The 24,024-nt window shown below is 50.1% G+C and overlaps 1 protein-coding gene across 1 annotated transcript; it reads right to left on the bottom strand.

The window, feature by feature from the left end:
* Positions 1-1,679: 1,679 nt before the first annotated feature.
* On the bottom strand, positions 1,680-23,794 carry srms (src-related kinase lacking C-terminal regulatory tyrosine and N-terminal myristylation sites). Its single transcript, XM_085260154.1, has 8 exons — positions 23,043-23,794; positions 19,584-19,705; positions 13,265-13,431; positions 7,919-8,066; positions 6,908-7,066; positions 4,327-4,508; positions 3,740-3,896; positions 1,680-3,254 (listed from the first exon to the last, which is right to left on the bottom strand). The coding sequence occupies exons 1-8, from the start codon at positions 23,414-23,416 to the stop codon at positions 3,055-3,057; spliced, it is 1,509 nt and encodes a 502-aa protein (XP_085116280.1). The 5' UTR covers positions 23,417-23,794; the 3' UTR covers positions 1,680-3,054.
* Between the last annotated feature and the right edge of the window lie 230 nt (positions 23,795-24,024).

Genomic DNA, 24,024 nt, shown 5'->3' with positions numbered 1-24,024 from the left:
AGTCCATGAGTTTAACGTGGGTCAGATGTCAGGAGGCAGAGTTCAGGAGTCTGACAGCTGTGGGGAAGAAGCTGTTCCGGTACCTGGTGGTCTTAGTCCGGAGGCTCCTGTGGCGCCTCCCAGAGGGCAGGAGGGTGAAGAGTCCATGTGATGGGTGACTGGGGTCTTTGATGATTTTCCCAGCCCTTTTCAGACACCGCTTCCTGTAGATGTCTTTTATGGCAGGAAGTGGTGCTCCGGCGATGCGCTGGGCAGTTTTCACGACCCTCTGCAACGCCTTCCGGTCCGAGGCAGAGCAGTTCCCGTACCAGACTGTTATACAGTTGGTCAGGATGCTCTCGATGGTGCAGCGATAGAAGTTCACCAGGATGTCTGAGGACAGGTGGTTCTTCCTCAGAGTCCTCAAGAAGAAGAGGCGCTGGTGAGCCTTCTTGACCAGCTTGGAGCAGTTGGTCGTCCAGGTGAGATCCTCGGAGATGTGGACTCCCAGGAACTTGAAGCTGCTCACACGCTCCACAGCCGTCCCCTTAATGTGGATGGGTGGATGTGGGTCAGCATTCCTCCTGTAGTCCACGATGAGCTCCTTGGTCTTCTCGGTGTTAAGCAGCAGGTTGTTTCTGTCGCACCACTCAGCCAGACGATCCACCTCCTCCCTGTAGGCGAGGAGGTGTATATCTTATCGTCTATTTTACTCGTGTTTTAATATTTTATATACATACTGATTTATTTTTATCTTCTTTTTCATTCATGTATTTATTTTATTGTCGTTTATATTCATTTCTTTGTCTGCTTGATGTTTGGTTTTCAACTGCTATCTCTGCTTTATTGTTGGAAAGCACTTTGGTCAGCTTGTTGTTTACGGTGCTTTATAAATACAGTTGGGTTGGATTATTTAAGACCTTGTATGTGAGCAGCAGGATTTTGAATTCTGGATTTAACAGGAAGCCAATACAGGAGAAATCTGCTCTCTCTTTCTAGTCCCTGTCAGCGGGATGAGACAGAGCAGGGAGAGTGCTGGCGTGAATCAGGTTTTCTCAGAGGTTTGGGGCATTGCTGTAATCACACTACTGTAATCACACTACTGTAATCACACTGACTGCTGGCTTTGTGGTCTTTCGTAGCGAGCAGGCAGATGTTTTGGTGCTGTGTAGGCGTGTCTGATCACAGGCCAAGACAAGAACTGCTGTTTACTGTCAGGCTGTTTTTATCATTACGATATCTGAAAGGGAAATACAAACCTGTTCAGCTGAATTGTCTCTCACACACAGCAGAGGTCAGGGCTGCTGTCCACCATCTGTGTCCAGACTAAAACTATGATTGTGATGTTGTGCAGTCTCTAACACGTGCTCGTGTGTTAACGCTGCTTCAGCTGCTTCTGCACACGTTTCTGCTTTAAAGCAAAATTCCATCAATAATGAAACTTTATCGACACTCTCTGTACAATCGTGTCCATGACAGTTTTTGTTTATTGTTGTTAGAAGATTAATTCAAAGAAAAAGATTTAAGTTGTTTGTTAGATTTGGGATATTTCTGCTGTGCTCAGTTTGGAGCCCCGCCCACTGCCGGTCGCTTGGGAAGGCTGTTGAACAGGTTACACACACTTCAGGAAGTGCTGCACATCAGTACGGCGTTATGCCCTGTGACATGTGAATGAGTGACGGCACACACACTCGTTTCCACAGTGTTTAAAAAAAACTTTATTTGCAGCGCTGTCACAGGTCGAAGTCGGACATGTGATTTGGTGTTTATGGCTCAAGTTTCCTCAACTTGGCTTTGTTGCTCATGCATAAAAGACCAAAGTTGCATTGTTCTTAAATTGCATTGCAGGTTGCAACATAATGTTGTACAATTTAATGGTGCAGAACCCCACACAGCTCACCCCCACCCACCCTGAAGAGTGTGGCTGAGTGTGGCTGAGTCACTGTCAGTGTGTGTTGGTGTCGTCTCTAAGTCCACCTCCTGCAGTGTGTGTGTGTGTGTGTGTGTGTGTGTGTGTGTGTGTGTGTGTGTGTTGTAAACATAGGCACTGGAGCTGTAACTAGCTGTTAGAAGAGCATGAACGCGCGGCGCTGCATCGAGCTTCGATGTGTAACGCGGGTCCAAACCTTCAGAGAGGGAAGACAGAATACTTCACGCCTGTGGGTTCATCAGAGTTCAGCCAGAGAGCAGGCAGCGGTGCATGGGCCCAGCCTGAGAGGACAGGTGTGCAGGTGTGACTGCAGGTGTGGCTGCGTATGCAGTTTTTAACATTAAAGACACGGACGCCTGAACACATCTCTGATTCACTGCACGTGTGCAGGGAGGAAGTGGTGGCGTGAATCAGGTTTTCTCAGAGGTTTGGGGCATTGCTGTAATCACACTACTGTAATCACACTACTGTAATCACACTGACTGCTGGCTTTGTGGTCTTTCGTAGCGAGCAGGCAGATGTTTTGGTGCTGTGTAGGCGTGTCTGATCACATGTGACACGTTAATGACCCCAATGCTGAGCGGACACTTTTAGGAGCAAGGCTGTCGCTGCTTCTCTGCATAGATTTGGGTCTTTTTCGTGTCTCAAACATGTTTCGATGTCCGTGTTACAAATAGACGTCTGGTTAACGTTGGCTGTCGAAGCCGCTCTGACCAATCAGGACTGTGGGAGTCCACCGCTCCGCTGCTCTGTGACGGCAGCAGTCGGACTCTGAGCCGAGCCGCTAGCGTGGCTAAAAGACCCCAGCAGGCGTTCTTATTGCACAAAATATTTTTACCCAGAAGGCTTTGCATTCAAAACACACGTCATTCATTCAGGTCGTGACCTGTGAGTCCAGAGTGCGCACGCACAGACCGACACCGCACTGAAGTAATAAACTCTCATTTAGAAAACCGATGGTAGAAAACTAAAAAGAGGGTCCGGGTCGTTCCAGGTACGAGCGGACCTCCACGCCTCCCCCACGCCGTTCACTCTCTCTGTAAACCCGAGTGTCGATCACGATTCCTCTGAGGAGTCCCGATGGAATTGGCAGAAGTCTTCCTCACCCCCTCCCTCCCAGTACAGGAGGAGGATACCTGTGCGGCCTACACCTCTACGGTCTTAAAATATATCTTGGCATATATGGAATCCAGCTGGCTGTGCAGGGCGTGGAAGGAGGGTCTCTTGGAGGGCTCAATGGCCCAGCAGTCCATCATGATGCGGTAAATGTTCGAAGGACAGCGGCTTGGAGAGGGCAGCCGGAAGCCCGACGTTAGCAGATCCATCACTTCCTTGTTGCTTTTACCTGGAGGAGAGGACAGACAGGCAAACACGAGCACAGGAGAAAAGAGCTCAGTCCAAACTCAAGCTCTGAATGACAGAAAGGAGTGTGGTGATTCACATGACTGACTCTTTCCTAAGCTTACTGAGCGCTCACAGCTCACACGACAGCCAATCAGAGCAGCCACGCAGGGACAGGGAGAACCAACCACCGAGGAAGAAAACCGGACTTTACAGCTGAAAGTAGGCGTGTAGTGTTACCACTGCACTATCCAGCTGTGTGTGTGTGTGTGTGTGTGTGTGTGTGTGTGTGTGAGAGTGTGTGTGTGTGTGTCACTTTTACACACACACACACACACACTTTTGCTTTGCTACGCTCAGTCTGGCGCGTGATGAAGGTGTGCCGGTACGACGCCCGTTGTTGCTGCTGTGAGGCTTTTGTGAGGCGGTGCGCTCTGAATAGCTGCTCTCTGTTAAACAGGTTAGACACACTGAGTCTCGCTGCGGTACCTTCATAGGGCATTTTGCCCCGTGACATCATCTCATACAGCAGCACCCCGAACGACCACACGTCCGACTTGACGGAGAAGCGCTGGTGAAGCGCCGCCTCGGGTGCCGTCCATCGAACGGGGATCTTTGTGTTCCTGCTGGCTGTGTACACGCTGTCCTGCACACACGGGGACCACAAAGATTTCAGTTACACTCCAGGACCTGCTGTCCACCTCATCGTCTCGGCAGCACGTCCCCTCACACCTTACTCCCTCCCACCGAGGACGTAAGGTGTGAGGGGACTCGAGGTTCATTGAAAGGCCTCTGATCTGATGTCTGTGCAGAGTTTCATCTCTAATACACCCTGAAACATCTGCAGGGAACACAGATACATATATATGACAATAACAACAGTAATAACACTGTTATTACAGCTATCACTGATTCATTTGATGTGTGTGAAGCTTCAGGTTCAGCAGTGACGTTTTAGAGCTTTAAGCAGAGTAACATGCCTGAACCACTTACATATTTCACATATTTTGTCCTTCAAAATAAAAGCTCCTTCTGTTCTTGTACAATAAAACGGCGTGATGAACAGGAAATGTTACCCTGATGATGCGAGCCAGTCCAAAGTCGGCCACCTTACAGACGAGGTCGTCTCCCACCAGGATGTTCCTGGCAGCCAGGTCTCTGTGCACGATGCTTCTGTCCTCCAGGTACGCCATGCCCTCTGCCACCTGACTGCCCATGTAGATGAGATGAGCCGAGGTGAGCGCCAGGCCTTCGGGAGCTGAGGAGACACAGACAGCCAATCAGAGATGCCCATGTGACAACCTTTCTCTGTGATCAGATACACCACGCGAGCTTTGTGTGTCAGGTCAGTTATCGCTCTGTCTCCATTTTGGTTTGGGGCGTGAAGCCAGCAGCAGCCTCCTGACAGCACCACGGACACCACAGCCAGCTGCTTAGCAGGATGCTGATGAGGAATCAGCCTCGCTGAGAGAAAGACGTCAGAGCGGCGATCCTCGCTGGATTCACAGGACCTCAATGAAACGTTTTTGTCTGCAGGTTTAGCTGAATAACAGTCAGCTGACCGCCTCTTCTCCATGACGCTGATGTAGGGTCGTTTGTGTGAAGAACTAAACCAACTGAACCTCGCCGACGGAGAGAGGAGCGAGGAGGCGAACGAGCCATCTGAAACCGTGACATCACCTCCCTTCCAGGACGCAAATATCCAGGACGCTACACCGAGCCTAAAGCGAAACATCTCGCCACAATCTAAAGGAGACGTCTGATGCTTGTTACCGCAGCCTGACAGCTTAACGAGACATCGAGAAGACGACCGAGGTCAGAGGTCAGCAATAAGAAAGAGACTGGGCAAAAATGGCCTCTGTGGGCGAGTCCAAGGAGAAATCCAGTGCTGACCAAAAACATCACAAATCACACATCTGCCAAAAACATCTGGATCATCTCCGAGACTTCTGGGAAATGTTGTGCGGCCTGACGAGACTGAACTTTCTGGAAGGTTTGAGTCCTGTTACGTCAGCCTAACAGTGTTTCATACAGAGACCATCACAGCTGCAGGCCGACGGCGTGGGCAGCGAGCCCGCCTCTGGACACCTCAAACAACAAAGTCTGGACTCAGACTGAGGTGCTTCAGCGTGACCTTAAACAGCTGTTTATGCTGGAAAACCCTCAGTGTGGAGTTCAAACAAAGAAGAGTGGAGCAGACGCCCCCACAGCGATGTGTGGCTCATCGCACACGCTTGACTGCAGCTCTTAGGATGTTCACACAGCAGGGAGGTTTGGATAGCTCTGTGCCTTCATCATCTGAAAAACGCACAGAGGCAGAGCTTCTACACAGACGGCCTCAAAGTGCGGTCTGTACTTACAGCTGTGCGTTAAATTCCTTCGTAGGAACAACCCGACTCGCGTGCGAGCCGCTGCTACTTGCTACACAAAGGCCGCGGTGACTCACCTGGACGGGCTCAGGTGCTGCTCTACATGCACGTCAGTGTTTGTTCCTGCCACTCATTCCCTGAAGCGAAGCTGATCGCTCTCCTCCCTCTGAAGGCTTCTTTGTACGGCAGCAGGCAGAATCACAGGTGACCCCATCCTTACTGAAGGTAACGGATGGATGCTGAGGGGGAAGCAACGACTACAGGCCGACAGGACCGAGCTGCTGTGGGGGGCAGAACCCCGCAGAACAAACCCACTGTTGTAACCCATTAAAAACAAAAACAGAGTGTGTGTGTGTGTGTGCGTGTGCGTGCGTGTGTGTGTGCGTGTGCGTGCGTGTGTGTGTGCGTGTGTCTGTGCGCGTGTGTGTGTCTGTGTGTGTGTGTGTGTGCGCGTGTGTGCGCGTGCGTGTGCGTGTGTCTGTGCGCGTGTGCGCGTGTCTGTGTGTGTGCGTGTGTCTGTGTGTGTGTGCGCGTGCGTGTGCGTGTGTCTGTGCGCGTGTCTGTGTGTGTGCGTGTGTCTGTGTGTGTGTGCGCGTGTGTGCGCGTGCGTGCGTGTGTGCGTGTGCGCGTGTGTGTGTGCGTGCGTGCGTGCGTGCGTGTGTGCGTGTGCGCGCGTGTGCGTGTGCGCGCGTGTGTGTGTGCGTGTTTGTGTGTGTGTGCGTGCGCGCGTGTGTGTGTGCGTGCGCGTGTGTGTGCGCGTGTGTGTGTGCGCGCGTGTGCGTGTGTGTGTGCGCGTGTGTGTGCGCGTGTGTGTGCGTTTGTGTGTGTGCGTGTGCGTGCGTGCGTGTGCGTGTGTGTGTGTGTGTGCGCGTGTGTGTGTGCGTGTTTGTGTGTGTGTGTGTGTGCGCGTGTGTGTGCGTGTTTGTGTGTGTGTGTGTGCGCGTGTGTGTGCGTGTGTGTGTGTGCGTGCGTGTGTGCGTGCGTGTGTGTGTGTGTGTGCGTGCGTGTGTGTGTGTGTGTGTCTCTGTGTGTGTGTGTGTGTGTCTCTGTGTGTGTGTGTGTGTCTCTGTGTGTGTGTGTGTGTGTCTCTGTGTGCGTGTGTGTGTCTCTGTGTGCGTGTGTGTGTCTCTGTGTGCGTGTGTGTGCGTGTGTGTGTCTCTGTGTGCGTGTGTGTGCGTGTGTGTGTGTGTGTGTGTGTGTCTCTGTGTGTGTGTGTGTGTGTGTGTGTCTCTGTGTGTGTGTGTGTGTGTCTCTGTGCGTGTGTGTGTGTGTGTGTGCGCGCTCTCACAGGCCAGGTAGGACTTGAGGCTCCCTTTGGTCATGAGCTCAGTGACGATGTAGACGGGCTCTCCTCGGGAGCACATGGCCAGCAGCTGGATGAGCTTCGGGTGGTGGAGGCTCTTCAGCGCCTGCACCTCCTTCACAAACTCATCCTGCTTTGTGTCCTCTGGAGGAAGACGAGGAGGACAAACAGAACTTGTTACACGTCTGTGTTGTGCCTTTTCACACTTTAGTCACTTTTTTCCTCAGCTGAGACATTTTGGGTCGTAGTGTTTTTATACTTTCTGCTGCAGTCTCCTCATTTATTCTGCCCTCACCACTTTCACGTGTGTGTTAACAAACCTTCAGCCTACGGAGCTGAAAAATGAAGCTGAAGCTCCAAAGAGAGCGATGAGAGAAAGAGTGAGTTATGAATGGACTCTGGCTGCTTCACTTCCTGTCCAACTGCAGGTGAAGTGGCGTCCGCTCAAACCCACACTGAGAGTGTGGGTTTGTAACCGTAACGTTTAAACGTTTAAACAAACCCTGAATTCAAACAGCGCCAAATAAATTCATCTTAAAGGAGAGGTCAGAGGTCGAAGGGGAGCTCTTAAATCTCCATACGGTACGTAGTATATGATGACGACAGTGTCTATGTTTTAAGGCTTTTTTTGCCAATTATGCACCAGTAAATCATGAAGTTAAAGACGTCAGTGGAAAAGGTCAAACTTGTTAACTGCAGCCTACGAGGTTCTATCAGGATTCATACGAAACCTTTCCAGCTGTCGGGTTTACAGCGTGAGACAACAAGACAGGATGAGCCTGTCAAGGGTGATAAAAACACTTTTATATTTGTGATGTGAGGACAAAACAAAGCTTTTGCTTCATGGTCCAACAGCTGCTCGCCTCACAGATACGCAGCGTTAACCTGAACCCAGCAAACACGACGCATGCAGTTTGTACCCACTCAGGTCCACAAATACGACTCAGCGGTTTAAGTTAAAGCTCCAGTCTGACTGATGCTCTTTCACAGGCTTACCTTGTTTGAGCGTCTTTATGGCCACCTTCTTCTTCTCTGTGGTCCAGAAAGCCTCCCACACCTCCCCAAAGTGACCTTCTCCCAGTTTCCTCTGGAGCCTGAACTCCTCTCTGGGCCTCTCCCACGGCTCCATGTCGAACAGCTCCCGCTGCACAGAGACAACACGGTGAGTCCACACTCGCATTTCCTTAAACACCGAGTAATCAAACATCATCTGACTCAGCAGTTTAGGGTGAGCCGCGTCAGCACGAGCTGAGCCACAAACACAAGGCTCATGGTGGGAAACGCACGTTAACCAGGGAGGCGGAGCCTGACAGCTGCTTACTGCAGCATCTCCACTCAAACTGCACTCAGTCAGTCACGTGCTCTGGATGCTAACGGACCTGAACAACGTTCACGTGCATCCATTCAAACCTGCAGCGTGGCATCGAGATCCAGAAACCGTCGTGAAAACACGTTTTCGTTCTTCTCAGGCAGACGCACCAACGCCTCGGCATGTGGACAGCAGCGACAGTTTCATGAACGGCACAGAGACTCCAGCAGGTTTCTCATAAATTTACTGACAATCAGACGTTGGTTGTACCGATCGAGAGCATCAGCAAATAAACACGACAGAAACGATTCACTCGTGTTGGGTTTTGTTATTACAGGGAAAAGGCAGTTACTGTACACTGCATTGATGAAATCTGCTGTTTTCTGATGAACATTTGGGTTCAGCAAATCGATATTAAAATCACCACAAATTATTTGCACTTCTTTATCATTTAGGTTGCTAAACATAGCAGCAAGTTTTTCATTGAATGTGTCAAAGCATGATCCTGGTGTCCTATAAATGCAACTTATAATTATATCGTCAGCTTTTCCAACATGGATTTCAACACATTCCAATATGTTATCTGTGGTGCTTGACATGCATTCAATCAGAACTTTATCTGCATATAAAGCGACAACGCCTCCTTTTTATTCACCCTGTTCATCGTAAATAATTCATATCTTTTCATTTCACTAACTTTCTCATTGTTTCTGATATTGAAATTATATTAAACTTTAACTTACTTAAACATTCTGTAATTTTAGAGTCAATTTTTATACAGGCTTCTACTGTTGAAATGTGTGACCGATGCATTTTCCATTTTAACATTCATACTGAATTGGTCGTGTGTATAGAACAAGTGTTATTGTTGTTCTTGGTTATCGGGGTCGGTGTTACTTTCAGGGTCGTGCGTGTTGTGCTCTGCATCGTTAAACGTTTTGAAGTTCGTTTTCTCAGCGTGTGGCCTGTCTTTCAGCAGCCTTTTTCATTAAATGTTCATTTAAATACACACCGGTCCCCTTTAGCTTAACTCAATCTTTGTTTTGCGACTCACAAACCGAAGAATAATTGCTGGCTTCGTTTTACTGTCTTTCTGGGGAGCGTGTGGCATGCTGCGATATGATGGCTCTGAATACGTACATTCTTCGTTTGAAGGAATTTTATCACTGGCTGTTCAAGCGTTTGCAGCTCCTCTGCCGGGGCATCTTCACCGTCTTTACCTCCGCCAGTCGTTACTCTGGCGGAGGTTCGGTGTTGCATCTCCGGTCCACTTATGACTAAGTCATCCATTCTTGTGTTTTGTTCCAAGTTGTCTGTTTTCTTGTCCTTCTCCTTTATCAAGTTTTTTAGTTGTTTTATCTCATCCAATAGGTCATGTAGCATATTAGTTGTTTAGCCACTTTGCTCAGTTCATCAGACATGAAATTAAGTGATTTCCTAATCTCCTCCAACTCCTCTTTAACTCCTGGGTTTGCTTTTTCAGGCAGCATTTTGAAAACGGTGAGATTGTGATGGCCCGTTCAGGCTTCCTCACTGTGCTATAATCATGTTGTTGATAGTATTGGACTGTAAAGGTAATCATTTATGGACCAGTAATAAGCAGCAGTGTCTACACTGAAGTGTTTTTGTGGACCACAGTTATTCAGTGACCAATGAGGTGGCTGGTTTTACTCCTATGAGAATTTAAAAAGTAAAGACACAAATGTGAGGAGATGTTGTGCTGCTCAGAATCAGGATGAAGGTTTGGTCTCCAAGCTGTTAATAGTCAGTCATTGGTCCCATCTGCTGTTCATTAAACAAATGAAGACAACACATCGGATTTAAAGTGCTGCAGAGACTCCTGCTGCCTGCAGGGGGCGCCTGTGTCTGCACTGCATCTGTTTCAGAGCTTCGATTTAACCTGAGCCAAGACCTCAGAAGCAGCTGATGTCATCAGGGAGGGGAGGAGGGGTCGGTGGCGGTCTGAAACGTTGGCGCGCTCCGCTCCATCGCCTCCCGCCAGACTGAGGAGGCATGAAGACAGACTGCAGCTCACAGATGACATAATTACACTGCTGCATGCTTTTATTCTGAAACTCTTCCACATACTTTACTTTGTTTATGACACTTCAAACATGTTTTGTCTATGGAACGTCTTTACTGTCAAAGTGTGAGTTAGGGGCCGGAGGAGCCAACGGTAACATGAGGCACTATAGTTCAGAGGTCAGAGGTCAGGAGGACCGCTCCAGCCGCTTTTAGCTCTGAGCTTCTGGAACAACCAATCTGTGGCGTTGTTTTTGTGCCACTATTCTGAGCGCACGACAAATGTGCAGGTGGAAGCGTTGCATTTTGAGCAGAAATTTATTTTAAGCGAAGAAAAGCTGAATTTGAGTGAACAAAATCCATTGCTGCGCGCCAAACATGTGTTTCAGTGTTTGCTATTACACACACACACACACACACACACACACACACACACACACACACACACACACACCAGCAGCCCCTCTCACTCAGTTTTTGCTCTTTCGCTCGCTCGCAATGTGTCGCTCGCGCTCTCAACATTTCAGCCCGTGCGCGCTCAACTCTTCTCTACACAGTTATATTTGTGCCACAAAACCAGCCAATCACAGACTTGGATGCTCTTTCTGGCGCAAAGTGGGCGATAAACAAATCGCTACTCTGTGCTCCTCCGCCACTGCCTCGTTTGACTTTTGGACAAAATGGATTCTGGGATATTGCATTTCCTCATTTCGAGCTGATTGGAGACCAGAACAGCCAATCAGACCTGTGTGTGTGTGTGTCTGTGTGTGTGTCTGTGTGTGTGTGTCTCTGTGTGTGTGTGTGTGTGTGTGTGTGTGTGTCTGTGTGTGTGTCTCTGTGTGTGTGTCTGTGTGTGTGTCTGTGTGTGTGTGTCTCTGTGTGTGTGTGTGTGTGTGTGTGTGTCTGTGTGTGTGTCTCTGTGTGTGTGTCTCTGTGTGTGTGTGTGTGTGTGTGTGTGTGTGTCTGTGTGTGTGTGTGTGTGTAATAGCAAACACTGAAACACATGTTTTGCACGCAGGAATGAATTTTCTTCACTCAAATTGAGCTTTTCTTCGCTCAAAATGCAACACTTGCACATTTGTTTTACGTGCGCTCAGAACAGTGGCACAAAAGTAACGCCACACCAATCAGGTGTGCTTGTGGGAGTTGGTTAAACATTCAAGTTTAAAATGAAAGTAAAAACCAGTTTGTGGTGAGACTACAGAAAACACAGCGACTGCATTCCTGTGATTCCAAGAAGCAGGAAGAGCTCATCCTGCGGGTCATGCATCACGCTACTCATTCACGCAGCCAATGCACGATGTCATGTTGGCCGTGACCATCTTTGCGGACCCTTCCAGAGGTCTTAGATGCAGATGTTTGATGATGTAATTACTTGACTTTGACTTGCTGTTAATACACAGAACAATAGAGGAATGGTTTTAATGTTAAAAATAAATCCTTTTTTCTTTAGCGTCACTGGTTGGTGGGGTCGGGTCACTGTGGGCCCTCAGTTCAGCTCCCCTCCCTGCACGGTCACAGGTTCCACTGTGGCCCCGCTCAACATCGTGACCTGTTCCTCTGGCACTAAATACTCATCTTTTTATGTGGCCACAGCCTCCAGTGTGTTTATCGGTCACATACAGGTCGCCTGGCTCGTGTTACAGCAGGTATCAACATGTGTGGGGAAAATACATGTTGCTAAGCAACGTGGTATGGTGTGATTGCGTTTTACACTCATTTCTGTGGCGTCCTCAGCGGCTCACAGTTATACATCAGGGGTGGGCAACTCCAAGCCTCGAGGGCCGGCGTCCTGCAGGTTTTAGATGTGATCCATCACAGCTGATTTAAATGTCTGACCTCCTCAACATGTCTGAAGTTGTCCAGAAGCCTGGTAACGAACTAATCACGTGATTCAGGTGTGCTGACCCAGATCTAAAACCTGCAGGACGCCGGCCCTGCAGGACGCCGGCCCTGCAGGACGCCGGCCCTGCAGGACGCCGGCCCTGCAGGACGCCGGCCCTGCAGGACGCCGGCCCTTCAGGACGCCGGCCCTTCAGGACGCCGGCCCTTCAGGACGCCGGCCCTTCAGGCCTGGAGTTGCCACCCCTGGTCTACACGGTCATGTGATCCCTTTGTTTTTGCCCCACAGCCTGAGCCTCACTGCTCGATGAATACACCTGCTGCAGGGAGTGAGGAGGTCAAAACGAAGCCTCGGCGCGTCTAGTGTCGAACATTTCAGTAACAGCGTGTGTGAACATGACGCAGATATAAACCATTACTAACTAGATTTAAAAAAACCAAGGTGGAAGATGGCCATCGTTTATATACAGTCTGTCATCCTGTTACTTGGGCCTTTATTTTAATATTATTACTGTTTTTGGTAAATATAATAATAACATCATTACATTTACTATATTATTACATATAATGATGTTATAATTCTATACAGTTGATGAGTCTCAGACGTGTGCGTACAAACACTTTCAGCATTAACACATATTCATGCAGCACGGCGTGAATACAGACTGCTGGAAGTCTGCTCATGTTTGTGTACTTCTATTGTTGTGAACTCAGTCGTTACAGTGAACCTGCTCCACTGGTGGATCTTCATAAATGTAAGGGCCAATCAGACGGGGAGGAGCTGCTGGTTTCAGACAGAGGATGATGTGGCGAGCAGGTATCAGCTATCAATCAGCTGCTCTGTCCACACAGACGTTACAGAGAAATGTAACGTCCACAGCTGGACGGCCAGGATTGAGCATGTTTACGTTTTTCAGGTCGAAGCTCGCTCTCCGACTAAAAGCAGTTTTTGGTCCGCGTCCTCATCATCGCGTCAGATAAAGACTGTAACTTAAAGAAGTAAAGCGGAGCCTCGTAGCAGCGACGTGTGAAAAATACAAATGTGCTGTAGCTTCAACAAGAACGAAGCCCATCAGGTTTCAGCCTGCGAGGTAAACGACGGTGACCTGCCCGCAGCAGGTCGGAGCCGGCACAAGGAGAAGCTAAAAGCTTTTGTTTCAGAGTCCTACCTGCTGGGCGCATGGCTCCTCCAGCAGCACGCCGAGGCTGCGAGAGTTCTTCTGGTAGTAGGCGATGAGCTCTCCCAGTGTGGCGAAAGAGATCTTATCCGAGATGAGGTACGCGCCGATGGAGGAGCGCTGGACCCGGAAGTGGAACACTTTCCCCTCGCTCCGAGCTGTAACACAGAGGGAGGAGCTTAATGTGGTTATATCATCAGGTTTTTACTTATACTCCGAGACCAATGGGACATAGAAGAGATCCTGGGTGCTTTAACTGCACTCACGATGGGAGTAAATTTACTGTGAGGCAAAGACGAGTTTCTGGCATTTAGAGGCAGCGCTGTTGGTCCGAATAATAAAACCTGCAAACACAGGGTCTGACTAAAGAGGCCTACTGGACTTATTCTTTTATACATTTGATCCTGTATGAACGACGGCTGAAGAGCCTCTTCAAGCTTCAGACGGTCGACTCATCCACAGGTAACAGCAGGCTATGACATGTAAAGTCAGCTGTACCTGCACAGTTCAAAACCAGCCCATAAAACAGGTGAAAAGCATGAAGTGATGAGCTGCCTGGAGCCTTCACTGTTTCTCCTGAGCACAGGAGCTCCTCACAGGGATCGATTATTCCTCACAGACTCCTTCATTTAACAGACAGAGACACGCGTCACTCACAGGATCTGCCGATTCAGGAAATATGGCAGATGTCCCGCCTTCTACCCCCAAAGAATCAGCTGATAGCAGTGATGAGGTCGAGGGTCAGGAAGGTTTGAGCTGTGTGCCGTCAGGTGTAAGTACTGCTCTCTGGCAGGTAGCTCCATGCCCTCCTGGGTTTTAAATGCACCTTAGAACACACATGCATCAACATTACAATGAGCGGGTGGAGGGAGGTTTGGAGTCTTCTCCCACCCCCATTCTCTGCGACCTGCTGGAGCGGGGGGGCTAGGAGGAGGAGTTGGCCGTCCGACTGCGGTCTGGAGTGTGGAGCCTTCCTGCTGCTGCGGAGTCGGGGTGGTCTGCCTCCCCCCACCGCAGGGAAAAGGGAAACACCACCTGGGTCTGGGTGCAGTTCCCCCCTCCAGGGGCAAGGGTACCTAGACCCGGTTCGTAGAGTACGCTTGGGGAGTGTGATCGTGTGTACAACGTCTCTTTATGTCTGTCTCCACGTTGGTTGAGTGTGGAGTAAGTGCATATGAGAGCATGAGGGTGGGAATGGATGTTTGTATCTGTGTGTGCCTGTATGTCTGTGTCTATATGTCAGGTTGGGTATCAGACGCCACCTCTCTGGGGACATCTCAGGCCCTCCAAGGTTTGGAGGCCTATCTCCCCCTACCACCACTTCCCCTGCCAGTGGCGGACCCCCTCAGACATCGGTGCGTTGGTGGTTCTTTGTGTCCGGGGATGGGCGTCCAGGTACACACCGGCTCACTCCTTGGCGGCCGCTTATTGGGGCCTGGAGCCTGGGGCTCGCTCGGGCCACTTCGGAGGTGGGGTGCCCCCGGCCTCTCGGCCTGGGGCTCGGTCACTCAGGCACGGCTGGCTGCCGGCGGAGCTCACGGGCGCGTCACTGCAACTCCCCCTGACTTCTGCTCCGCGGCTGCTGAGTGAGCCCTCATCTGGGACTCTCCTCAGCTCTTACTGGGACAGTGGCGCAGCTGCCCCTCTGTTGGTCTTCCTTGGTCTCTTGTGTTCTGGGGGCCTCTGGATGTCTGGAGTTTTGATCTCCTCCACACCTGCTTCACGCCCTGGAGGACGGGGCTGTGGCCCCCCCACACCCTCTAGCAGATCATTACATGAAGGAACCTTTTAAAAAACAAAAAACAAGCGCGTCCATGCTCACAGGTGTACACACGGGTGATCACACCCACAAACTACACCCTTTTTGGCTCCTACCTCAAAGCACACTGTGTTCTGTTGATCTTATGTGCTGCACAATAATGTTTAATATTTAGTATTTACTGTCATATTCCCATATATCATTGTGATGTTGTTTATTCTATTACTCTTGTTCTCTTCTGCTTGTTTTCTTTTTTCTTTCTCAGCAGGTGATCCAGGTGATTGATATATGCATTTTTTTCTCTGCCCGTTCTGTTGGTTTTTGTCTTTTGCCCTTCTCCCCCGTCCCTCTTCTCAGCTGTTTCTCTTTCCCTCTTTCTTTCTCCCCTTCTTTCCCCCAGTCAAGTCTGTCCCATATTCAGTAAGTGAAAATAAAATAAACAATAAAAGGTGAATCAAATGGACCATTACGGCAAGGCTGGGATGGTCAATTTGGTAAAGTAAATCCGTTGGGCATCTTTCTTTGCCTTTAGACAACAATTCTGATGCAAAAGAGCCAAACGGGACAGGCAAAAAAAAAAAAAAAAAAAAAAAGTGTAAGTACTGCTTAACGTAACGTGATGAGCGCCATGTTTGATTGGTGGAAGGAAACAGACATTAACGAGGCTCTGACGATGGCCATCTGAGCACGTGCAGCAGAGTAACCTGAAGGGGAAAGGTTGAGCACAGTCGGTGATCTCTGCAGATATTTTTGCATCAGCCGTGAGGCCAAACATGCAGCTTTCAGGGCTCACCAGGACTCGCTCAGGGGGGATGTCGGCACACGAGCTCGACCACAGCATCAGACTCCAGGAAGACACACAGTTACCTTCATTCATGCTCGCCAGTTAAGCTTTCTGCTTCCTCCAGTGTAATATATATATGGAGTCATAATTAAACATGAAAAACAGGTTAATGATACAGGATCGTTTTTAATACTCAAACGCTCCTGATTTTCACTGTTATGAAACTGTGGACATGCTCTGCAGCACTGGCTGCACATGCACACATATGCAGCAGTGTTACATGTACTGGCATCCAGGAAGACGAACACGTTTTTATATGTGTGACTGAGCTTTGCTGTGCTCCACTCTGCTGTGTGCAGAGCCCTGATGATGCATATTTCAGCAAGACTAGCACAGTGAAAACTGAGCATCTAACTGCAGCATCGTCCCCCTGGGACCGAAAGGACCTTGAAGGGGGGCGGGGGGGAAAGGTAGAGGATGGAGAGGAAAAGCTGCAGATGTGGAGACAGAGAAGAAAGAGCCGAGCTGGAGGACGCAGTAACAATAACTTCAAGGCCACAAATCCCAGAAATCCTCCAGCACCTAATCCTGATTAGAGAGCTGCTGTGGCTCTGAGAGCGCAGCGAGCTCATGCACATCACAGAAACAACCAATGAGCTGCTAAAGCTGAACTACTCTGTTTACTCGCAGCTTCCTATTTTACCTCTGGACTCTAACAGAAGAGCTGTGCATCAGTCACAGTCCAAAATAATCCTTCTTTACATGAAGAACTGTCTCACCACTCCATAAACAGGCTGTGAAGTAGTGGTGTTCCAGTTAAAGGGGTAACCCTTTCCTGCCGCTCCTCAGTGCTTCCAGAGTGTTTTCCACAGACCGGACGTTAGCGTTCCGGGTTTGCTGACACACCTGTGACATTAAACCCACAGAGCGGAGCAGGAACAGCATCTCTGAGCTCCGGCACAAGAATCAGCGGTTACTGCGCAGTCATACACCAGTCTCTGTCCACTAAACTGGTTCTGCTGATCTGTGAGTGTGTATGTGTCATCTTTAATATTAGTTGGGCTTCACAGACATGTACCTGCTGTCAGCTGCACAGAAATGTATGCAGTGTTTTCTAATGGACGTATAACCTAAAGGAAGTGTGGATGATGGGAAGAGGACGGCTGCAGTCTGCGCCGCAGGGTTCACAGCGGTTACTAAACATACACTGAGCTCTGAAACTGCTCGTGCTCAGTACGAACATGTGACTTATAAGACAGGAAGTAAGAGAAGGAGAACGGGCCCACGTTGTTTTTTCATGTTGTTTCTTCAGAGTTTTAGGAGCCGACACATCAGCTTAGTGTTCCAGCTGGAAAGGTGAGAGTCTACCTGGCTCCTCGTGTCCAATCAGAATAAAGCAGACACAATCTAATTTATTTCATACAAGTAAAAACTCTGACTGTAACATTAATCGTTTTATGTTTACTTTAAGCCACTGTGGGTCATGGCCCTGCCTGGGACAGCTGAGCTGGGGGCGGAGTCTAAAGTGACATCATCCACCTTTCATTAAGGTGGCTGAAAAGCAAACAAAGGAACAGCAGACACACAAAGAGTCCCTTTGCTGTCAGACCGGTCCGGCGAGTGGACCTCTGCACACCCAAAACATCCACACATCACACAGCAGACGTGTGACACTGTCAGACTCACACAGTGAATACAGCAGACATGTTTACCTGCTTCTAGAAATTCCACTTCTGCCTTATGGAAAAGACGGCGTCACACAGCTTAACAATAAAAAAATCAGTCGAGCAGAGCGTGGACGAGCACAGAGTAACAAATACGATAATACGTCTGTTTCATTTGTCTGAAAGGACGATGACATGCTGCTGATTTATAGGAATATCTGACAGAGAATGTTACCAACAGTCATGTGCTTGTGTTACAGCAGAGCGCTTGTTTTGTGACCCGTCCTAGTTCTGCTATAACCTGATGTGTCTGCATGTCACATTTTTGGCATATTAATGATTTTTAACATGTGACTGCTCACGCCTGTACTAAAAGCTGTGTTGTTGACCTAACTCCATGGCTAACCTTCATGTTTGAGGAAGACACATGGAATCTATCAGACAGACACAGTGCACACCTGTGCCGAGCACAGTCCCAGACCGGCCCCTGATTAGTGCCAGACCAGCCCCTGATTAGTGCCAGACCAGCCCCTGATTAGTGCCAGACCAGTCCCTGATTAGTGCCAGACCAGTCCCAGACCGGTCCCTGATTAGTCCCAGACCGGTCCCTGATTAGTGCCAGACCAGCCCCTGATTAGTCCCAGACCGGTCGCTGATTAGTCCCAGACCGGTCCCTGATTAGTGCCAGACCGGTCCCAGACCGGTCCCTGATTAGTCCCAGACCAGCCCCTGATTAGTCCCAGACCGGTCCCTGATTAGTCCCAGACCAATCCCAGACCGGTCCCTGATTAGTGCCAGACCGGTCCCTGATTAGTCCCAGACCAGTCCCAGACCAGCCCCTGATTAGTCCCAGACCAGTCCCAGACCGGCCCCTGATTAGTCCCAGACCAGTCCCAGACCGGTCCCTGATTAGTCCCAGACCAGTCCCAGACCGGTCCCTGATTAGTGCCAGACCAGTCCCAGACCGGCCCCTGATTAGTCCCAGACCGGCCCCTGATTAGTCCCAGACCAGTCCCAGACCGGTCCCTGATTAGTCCCAGACCGGCCCCTGATTAGTCCCAGACCAGTCCCAGACCGGCCCCTGATTAGTCCCAGACCGGCCCCTGATTAGTCCCAGACCGGTCCCTGATTAGTCCCAGACCAGTCCCAGACCGGTCCCAGATTAGTCCCAGACCGGTCCCTGACTGGCATTCAGAGCCAACCCGGCCCTCATATCAGCTCTGTTACCAAACTACTGGGATTTAAATGCCCCTGAACACACCTGACCTCTGCCTACTGGTCTTAACCAGGCCATCGTGTGTGGAACTCTCATCAGTCTCCATTCAGACACAAAACAATCAGCTGCAAGTAAAAAACATCTGCCTTCATCGTAATGCGATAAAAGCGGTTCGAGGAATGACCTCATACTGAGGAACCAACCAATCACAGCTGGCTGCAGACCTTCACTGACAGCAGTGCTGAGGAGGGCAGGAGGAGGTGATGGATGGGGAACACGACAGGAGCGGAGGAGGAGACATGCAGCAGCTTCCACCTGGTCTGATGGCTAAAACAGCTCAACACTGAAACTTACAGATAGCTTGCTTATTACACAGTTATAAATGAGTGTGAGGCAGGTCTGGACTGATAAATGTGAATAAATTAAACGTTATTAAAGTCCTGCAGCAGCTGCTTAAATCAGCTCTGTTCCAACCAGTCTTTTACATTTTTAATCCTCGAGTGTTAGAAAGTACTTTAAACGGAGACCTTCGCCGACTCTCTGCTGGCCTCTGACGGACGCGTTTCTGAGGGAAGAAGCTTGGTTGGGTCACTTTACGGTGAGATGGTTCAGTTTGGTTTGGTCTGTGTTTTCAACAATAACGTGGCTCTTTTACTGGGAGGATCTGACTGAGACTGGGAGATGATTGGTTGTTGTTTTCCTGTCCGCAGCCCGGCCAATGACCCCGGCTGTGGCGTCCTCAGGCCAGAATCATGTCGACGCCCACGAGTTTCCTTTAAAGGCAGACTGCTGTGTACTCGTGGCGTCTTCTCCTCCAACTGTAACTTTTTATACATCAGGCAGTTTGTCTGTAAGAGGTCAGAGGTCACCACGAAGTGCTCACTCACCAGAGATAGTGTACTCGTCACTGTGACTCTCACTGATGCGAACCAGGAAGGCGCCATCTTTGTTTTGGGAGGCGAGCAGCAGCTTCTCCGCTTTCCCACGGTTTATGTTCCCGTAGTACCACCTGCACAGAGACGGAGTGGGCGGGATGATGGGAGGGAGGGAGTGGATGGAGAGAGAGAAGGAAAGGAAGAGACAGACATGAAGAATGCGTCACACGTGAAGCCATACAAGAACAAAAGCACACACGTGACGCCCGGTCAGTCTGACAGACGGAGCCGTGCGGTCCCGCCCGTTTGCCCAGACAAACCCGCCTGTATTTACTTTAAGTTATCAGAGAGGGCGGGTCCGAGCGGCACGATGCTCGGGTTTCACTGAAACCAGCTCAAACTCGAGCAGCAACAGGTTTGTAAACCAGAGTTTAATGATGCTGTGGGGGAAAGACATCAGAGCTCATTACTGACTCACCCATCATTCGTTTCTGCTAGAAATGACAAAAAAGTAGGAACACCAAACATTTCCTGGTTTCAGGTTTACATGGTTCATGTGCACGTTTTGTAAAAAGATTCACCTGCACCTTTTTCCAAACAGCTGAAAAATAAAACCTGCAGTTCCTGTGCCGTCCAGCAGAGGCAGCAGTGAGTCCAGCAGAGATAAGCATGTTTACAGCCTGATACACACTGATTGGTCCTCCCACGTGACACCTGTACGGAGGAGCATGTTTTTAAAAGTCGCCTATGTTTACATTATATTAAGTCTGCATTGTTAGGGGGCGTGGCCTCTGACAGGTGGATAGAGACACAGGTGGCTGTAGCTGCTAGGTTGAGCTGGACGTGTGTTTGTGCTGTTGGAGCCTTTATTGATGACATCATGTGACCAATAACATGGCTGCTGTGAGGTCACTGTACAAATAAGGCTCCAGTTTCGGATTTTATTTGGATGTTCCGGAGCGCCGACGAGCAGGTTTCATGCTAACTGAGCTACATAGCATTAGCTGGTAATTTCATGCTCCTCCCTCTCATCCAAAGGAGGATGGATTTAGATTACATAACAACGCCAGATTCTTATCATATGTTAGGTCAGATATTCTCAGGTGAATTTTAGTGGGTGTTAAAAGTCAAACTGCCTTCCTGTTCACGTTCACAGGCTTAAAGTAACTGATAAGTGTTTCTAAGGAGGCGTGGCCTGCTTCCACGTCATTTCCCAGCAAGTTAAGGAGATAAAGGAATTTGCATTTGATAGCTGTGCTTGGAAATCTTGATATGACGCTCAAAGTAGAAAAGAAGGTCATGAAAGGCTGGAAAAAGGAAGCTGACTGAAAACACAAAAGCATCTGAAAATGCACAATTAACACTCGGGCACAGACAGGTGGGCAGAGTAGACAGGAAAGGGGTGAAACTGGGTGAACGGAGCAGGAAAGGAAGCGATCCAAAGCTCTGAATCATGATGGTTATGAAAATGGATTTGACTTTGATGCAGCTGAACATGATTCCAGCTCAGATCACAAAGCTGAAGTTCTGCACAGGCACTTTCCATTCTCATAAAAGCAAAATAAGTCAGATACTGAAACACTCAGCTGCACCGTGCCCAAAGAAAGATCCCCAGCCTAACTGAGCATGCTCAAACTCCCTAAAGACAAAACTGAGGGCATAAAGACCCACAAAACCCGCAGCACCTGAAAGCAGCTGCACTGCAGAGCTGAGAAAGCCTCACAGTGGAGAAACCCACGCCTGCCTGTGTGCGGGTTACTCATCCTTACATCCAATCAGGTTTGAGCGTGTGAGACTGGACGAATGAGGGAATATAAAGGCTGAAATGAATAAATGAAATGTTTGTTAATGCTTCATTAAAGCTGGAAATCTGAACCGCGCGTCTGGATTGCTTCATTTAGCAGAGGACACTTTAGTCTTTTGGTATATTCGTCTGAAAACGTGGCTTCATTTTCCCTCTGATGATTCTGAGATCGTGATGAACATTCCTGGGGTTGTTAAAGGGTCCAGATGTGCGAGCTGGGCTGTGATGCTCTGCAGACTTTGGATGAGTCCAAACTTCAGCAGCCCGACTCGTCCTCTTGTTCTGCTGTCAGACAAACGCAGTCACTGCTGGGTCGGCAGCGTTCACACCGAAGGTGACGCACACAGAGCTCAGCTGCAGGTGTATGAATAATGGAGCACCTGCAGCCGTGGGCCGGATACCTTCAGACATTCACACCTGACTTTGTCTGAACGCCGGGACCGTGCTTTTCATTCCTCTGCACACAAAGTCTCGAAACTTTTTAGCTTTCAGGGATGTAATCGGGAGAAATGGGGTCGAAAACGGCAGGAACGTTTGGAGGGTCAGCTGACGTCTGACTACAGAGCACCCACGGGCACGCAGCAGGATGAGGGTTAAGCTGCTCTCAGTAAGAGTTCATGTTGTGTCTCTGATGGGCGGAGACAAATGCCATCACATGACAGGAAGAACATGCTGAAAACTTCTTCTGCTGACTGCTCACTGTGCTGAAGCCCCACCCACAGCTCCACGCCACACTTACGTCACTTTGACGTGTGAAAGCAGTCACATGACACAGTTCTACCAATAACAGATCCACTCTGTTATTCTTTAAAAAGCACCCATTTGCACTTGACCTTTGACTCTTTGGACATGAAATGGCATCACTCTGTCCTGTTTAGGGTTTGAGTCTTTGGCTACTCAGCACCTCTGCAGCATTTCTGACAGCAGGGAAAAACACGGAAAACTACACGGCTGTAGTTTCCCGTGTCCGGCCCTCAGCGCCTGAAAGGAAAACAAAACAGGTCCCGGAGAGTGACAGGACGCACACTGGGAGACGGCCCACGGTGCGTCATCAGCGTCAGGTGGAAAGGTGTGGGCTAATTTTAGGTGGATCTTATTATGTGACTAATATTTTCACAGTCACCTGTCACTGTGGCCCCGCCCTAACTTTACCTCAGACTCAGAGCCTGAACCAAACCAGAAAAACCTCAAACTCTCAGATCTGTCCAACAAATTTACAAAGAGTTTCTTGTTTAGTATCAATTTTAGTCTTTAAGAGCCTGAAATGTCATTTTCTGTAAGCTGCAGGGACACTGAGGCTGTCGGAGTTTTGGAGGAAGCCCAAAACAAGCCTCATGGTGTCCCATCAGAGCTGGGACCAGAGCTGGGACCAGCATCAGGAGTTTCGGTCTCACTGTCAGCTTTTATCTTGAGGAGTCTGTTTCTCTCTGCAGCACACAGACTGACTCCAGATTAAATATCTGCTGCTGCACATCAACAAACATGCAGCCAAAGCTCTGAGTGAAACTCATCTGAAAACTCAAAGTTTCATTCATTTAAACGACCGTCAACGTGCTCAAGTTCACACTGACGTCCTAACTCCATTCAGCAGTCGACGCCATCACTCCGAGCTGCGGGGTCGCCCCTGTGTGTGTGTGTGTGTGTGTGTGTGTGTGTGTGTCACTCACTTGTGTTTGGCGAACTCGTCCTGCAGCAGAGCCACGTAGTTGGCGGGGACGAGGCCGGACTCCAGGCTCCCGGTGAGCTTCTTGGCCAGCACGTAGTCTCCGCGCTTCTCGATCACCGACAGCTTGTCGCCCTCCTTAACCGTCAGCTCGTCGTCGCTGCGGGCCTCGAAGTCGAAGAGCGCCGCGTACAGCTGCGCGGGCCGCTTCTTGGGCGCGGGGACGCGGATGTCCCCGGACACGGTGCGGATCTCGGCCGCGTGCGCCGCCGGGTTGGCGATGACGTGGTCGCGGGGCCCGGGGTACCGGAGGCCGGGCCATATCCGGTCCCAGAGGCACGAGCAGCACGGCAAACACGCGCGGCAGCAGCTCTCCATCCCGGCACGCGCAGGTCTGTCCCCGCCGCGGCCCGTCGCTCTCACCGAAATGCGTCCTCCAGCACGCACGCGCCTGCCGCTCGCGCCTGCCCCTCTCCGAAAACATCCCGCCCCGCCGGCGGGCGGACCGGAGGAACCGGTTTGTTCGGCTCCGAGCGGCGGGACGCGCTCGGCGGCTGCGGGAGTGCGCAAACGGAAACCGAGGCTATGCGGGTCGAGCACCGGAGCACAGCGCGGAGGATCGGGTTCGGAGCTCTGCGCACCTCCTGCTGCTCACACACCTGCAAACCGAGGGGGAGGAGCCCCGCAGGTGTGTGCGTGAGAGCGAAAGAGGAGGGAGGTGTGTGTGTGCTGGGTCTCCATCCTGTCCCGGGACACCCGGGATGACCACGTGTCCCACCTGCTTTGGAAGTTTTAGCTTTTGTGACGTCACAGGAACAGAAGCAGATGCATCTGAAACTCACCTGACAGCCGCAACACGTTCCGGTGTTCAGGTGTCAGTCCGCCGTTACAAACACACCCACAGGGTGACTCATGAAGTCAAGCTGCAGCACACTGGTGTCCAATATGAGGATCGCAGTCCCCCAAAGGGCCACCACACAGACGTC

Source organism: Mchenga conophoros, linkage group LG20 (assembly GCF_057382185.1).
Source record: "Mchenga conophoros isolate Kocher_MC1m ecotype Shallow Benthic linkage group LG20, M_conophoros_male_GT1.1, whole genome shotgun sequence".
NCBI lineage: Eukaryota > Metazoa > Chordata > Actinopteri > Cichliformes > Cichlidae > Mchenga > Mchenga conophoros.
Note: the sequence above shows the minus strand (reverse complement) of the source record. Positions and strands in the feature narration are given on the sequence as shown.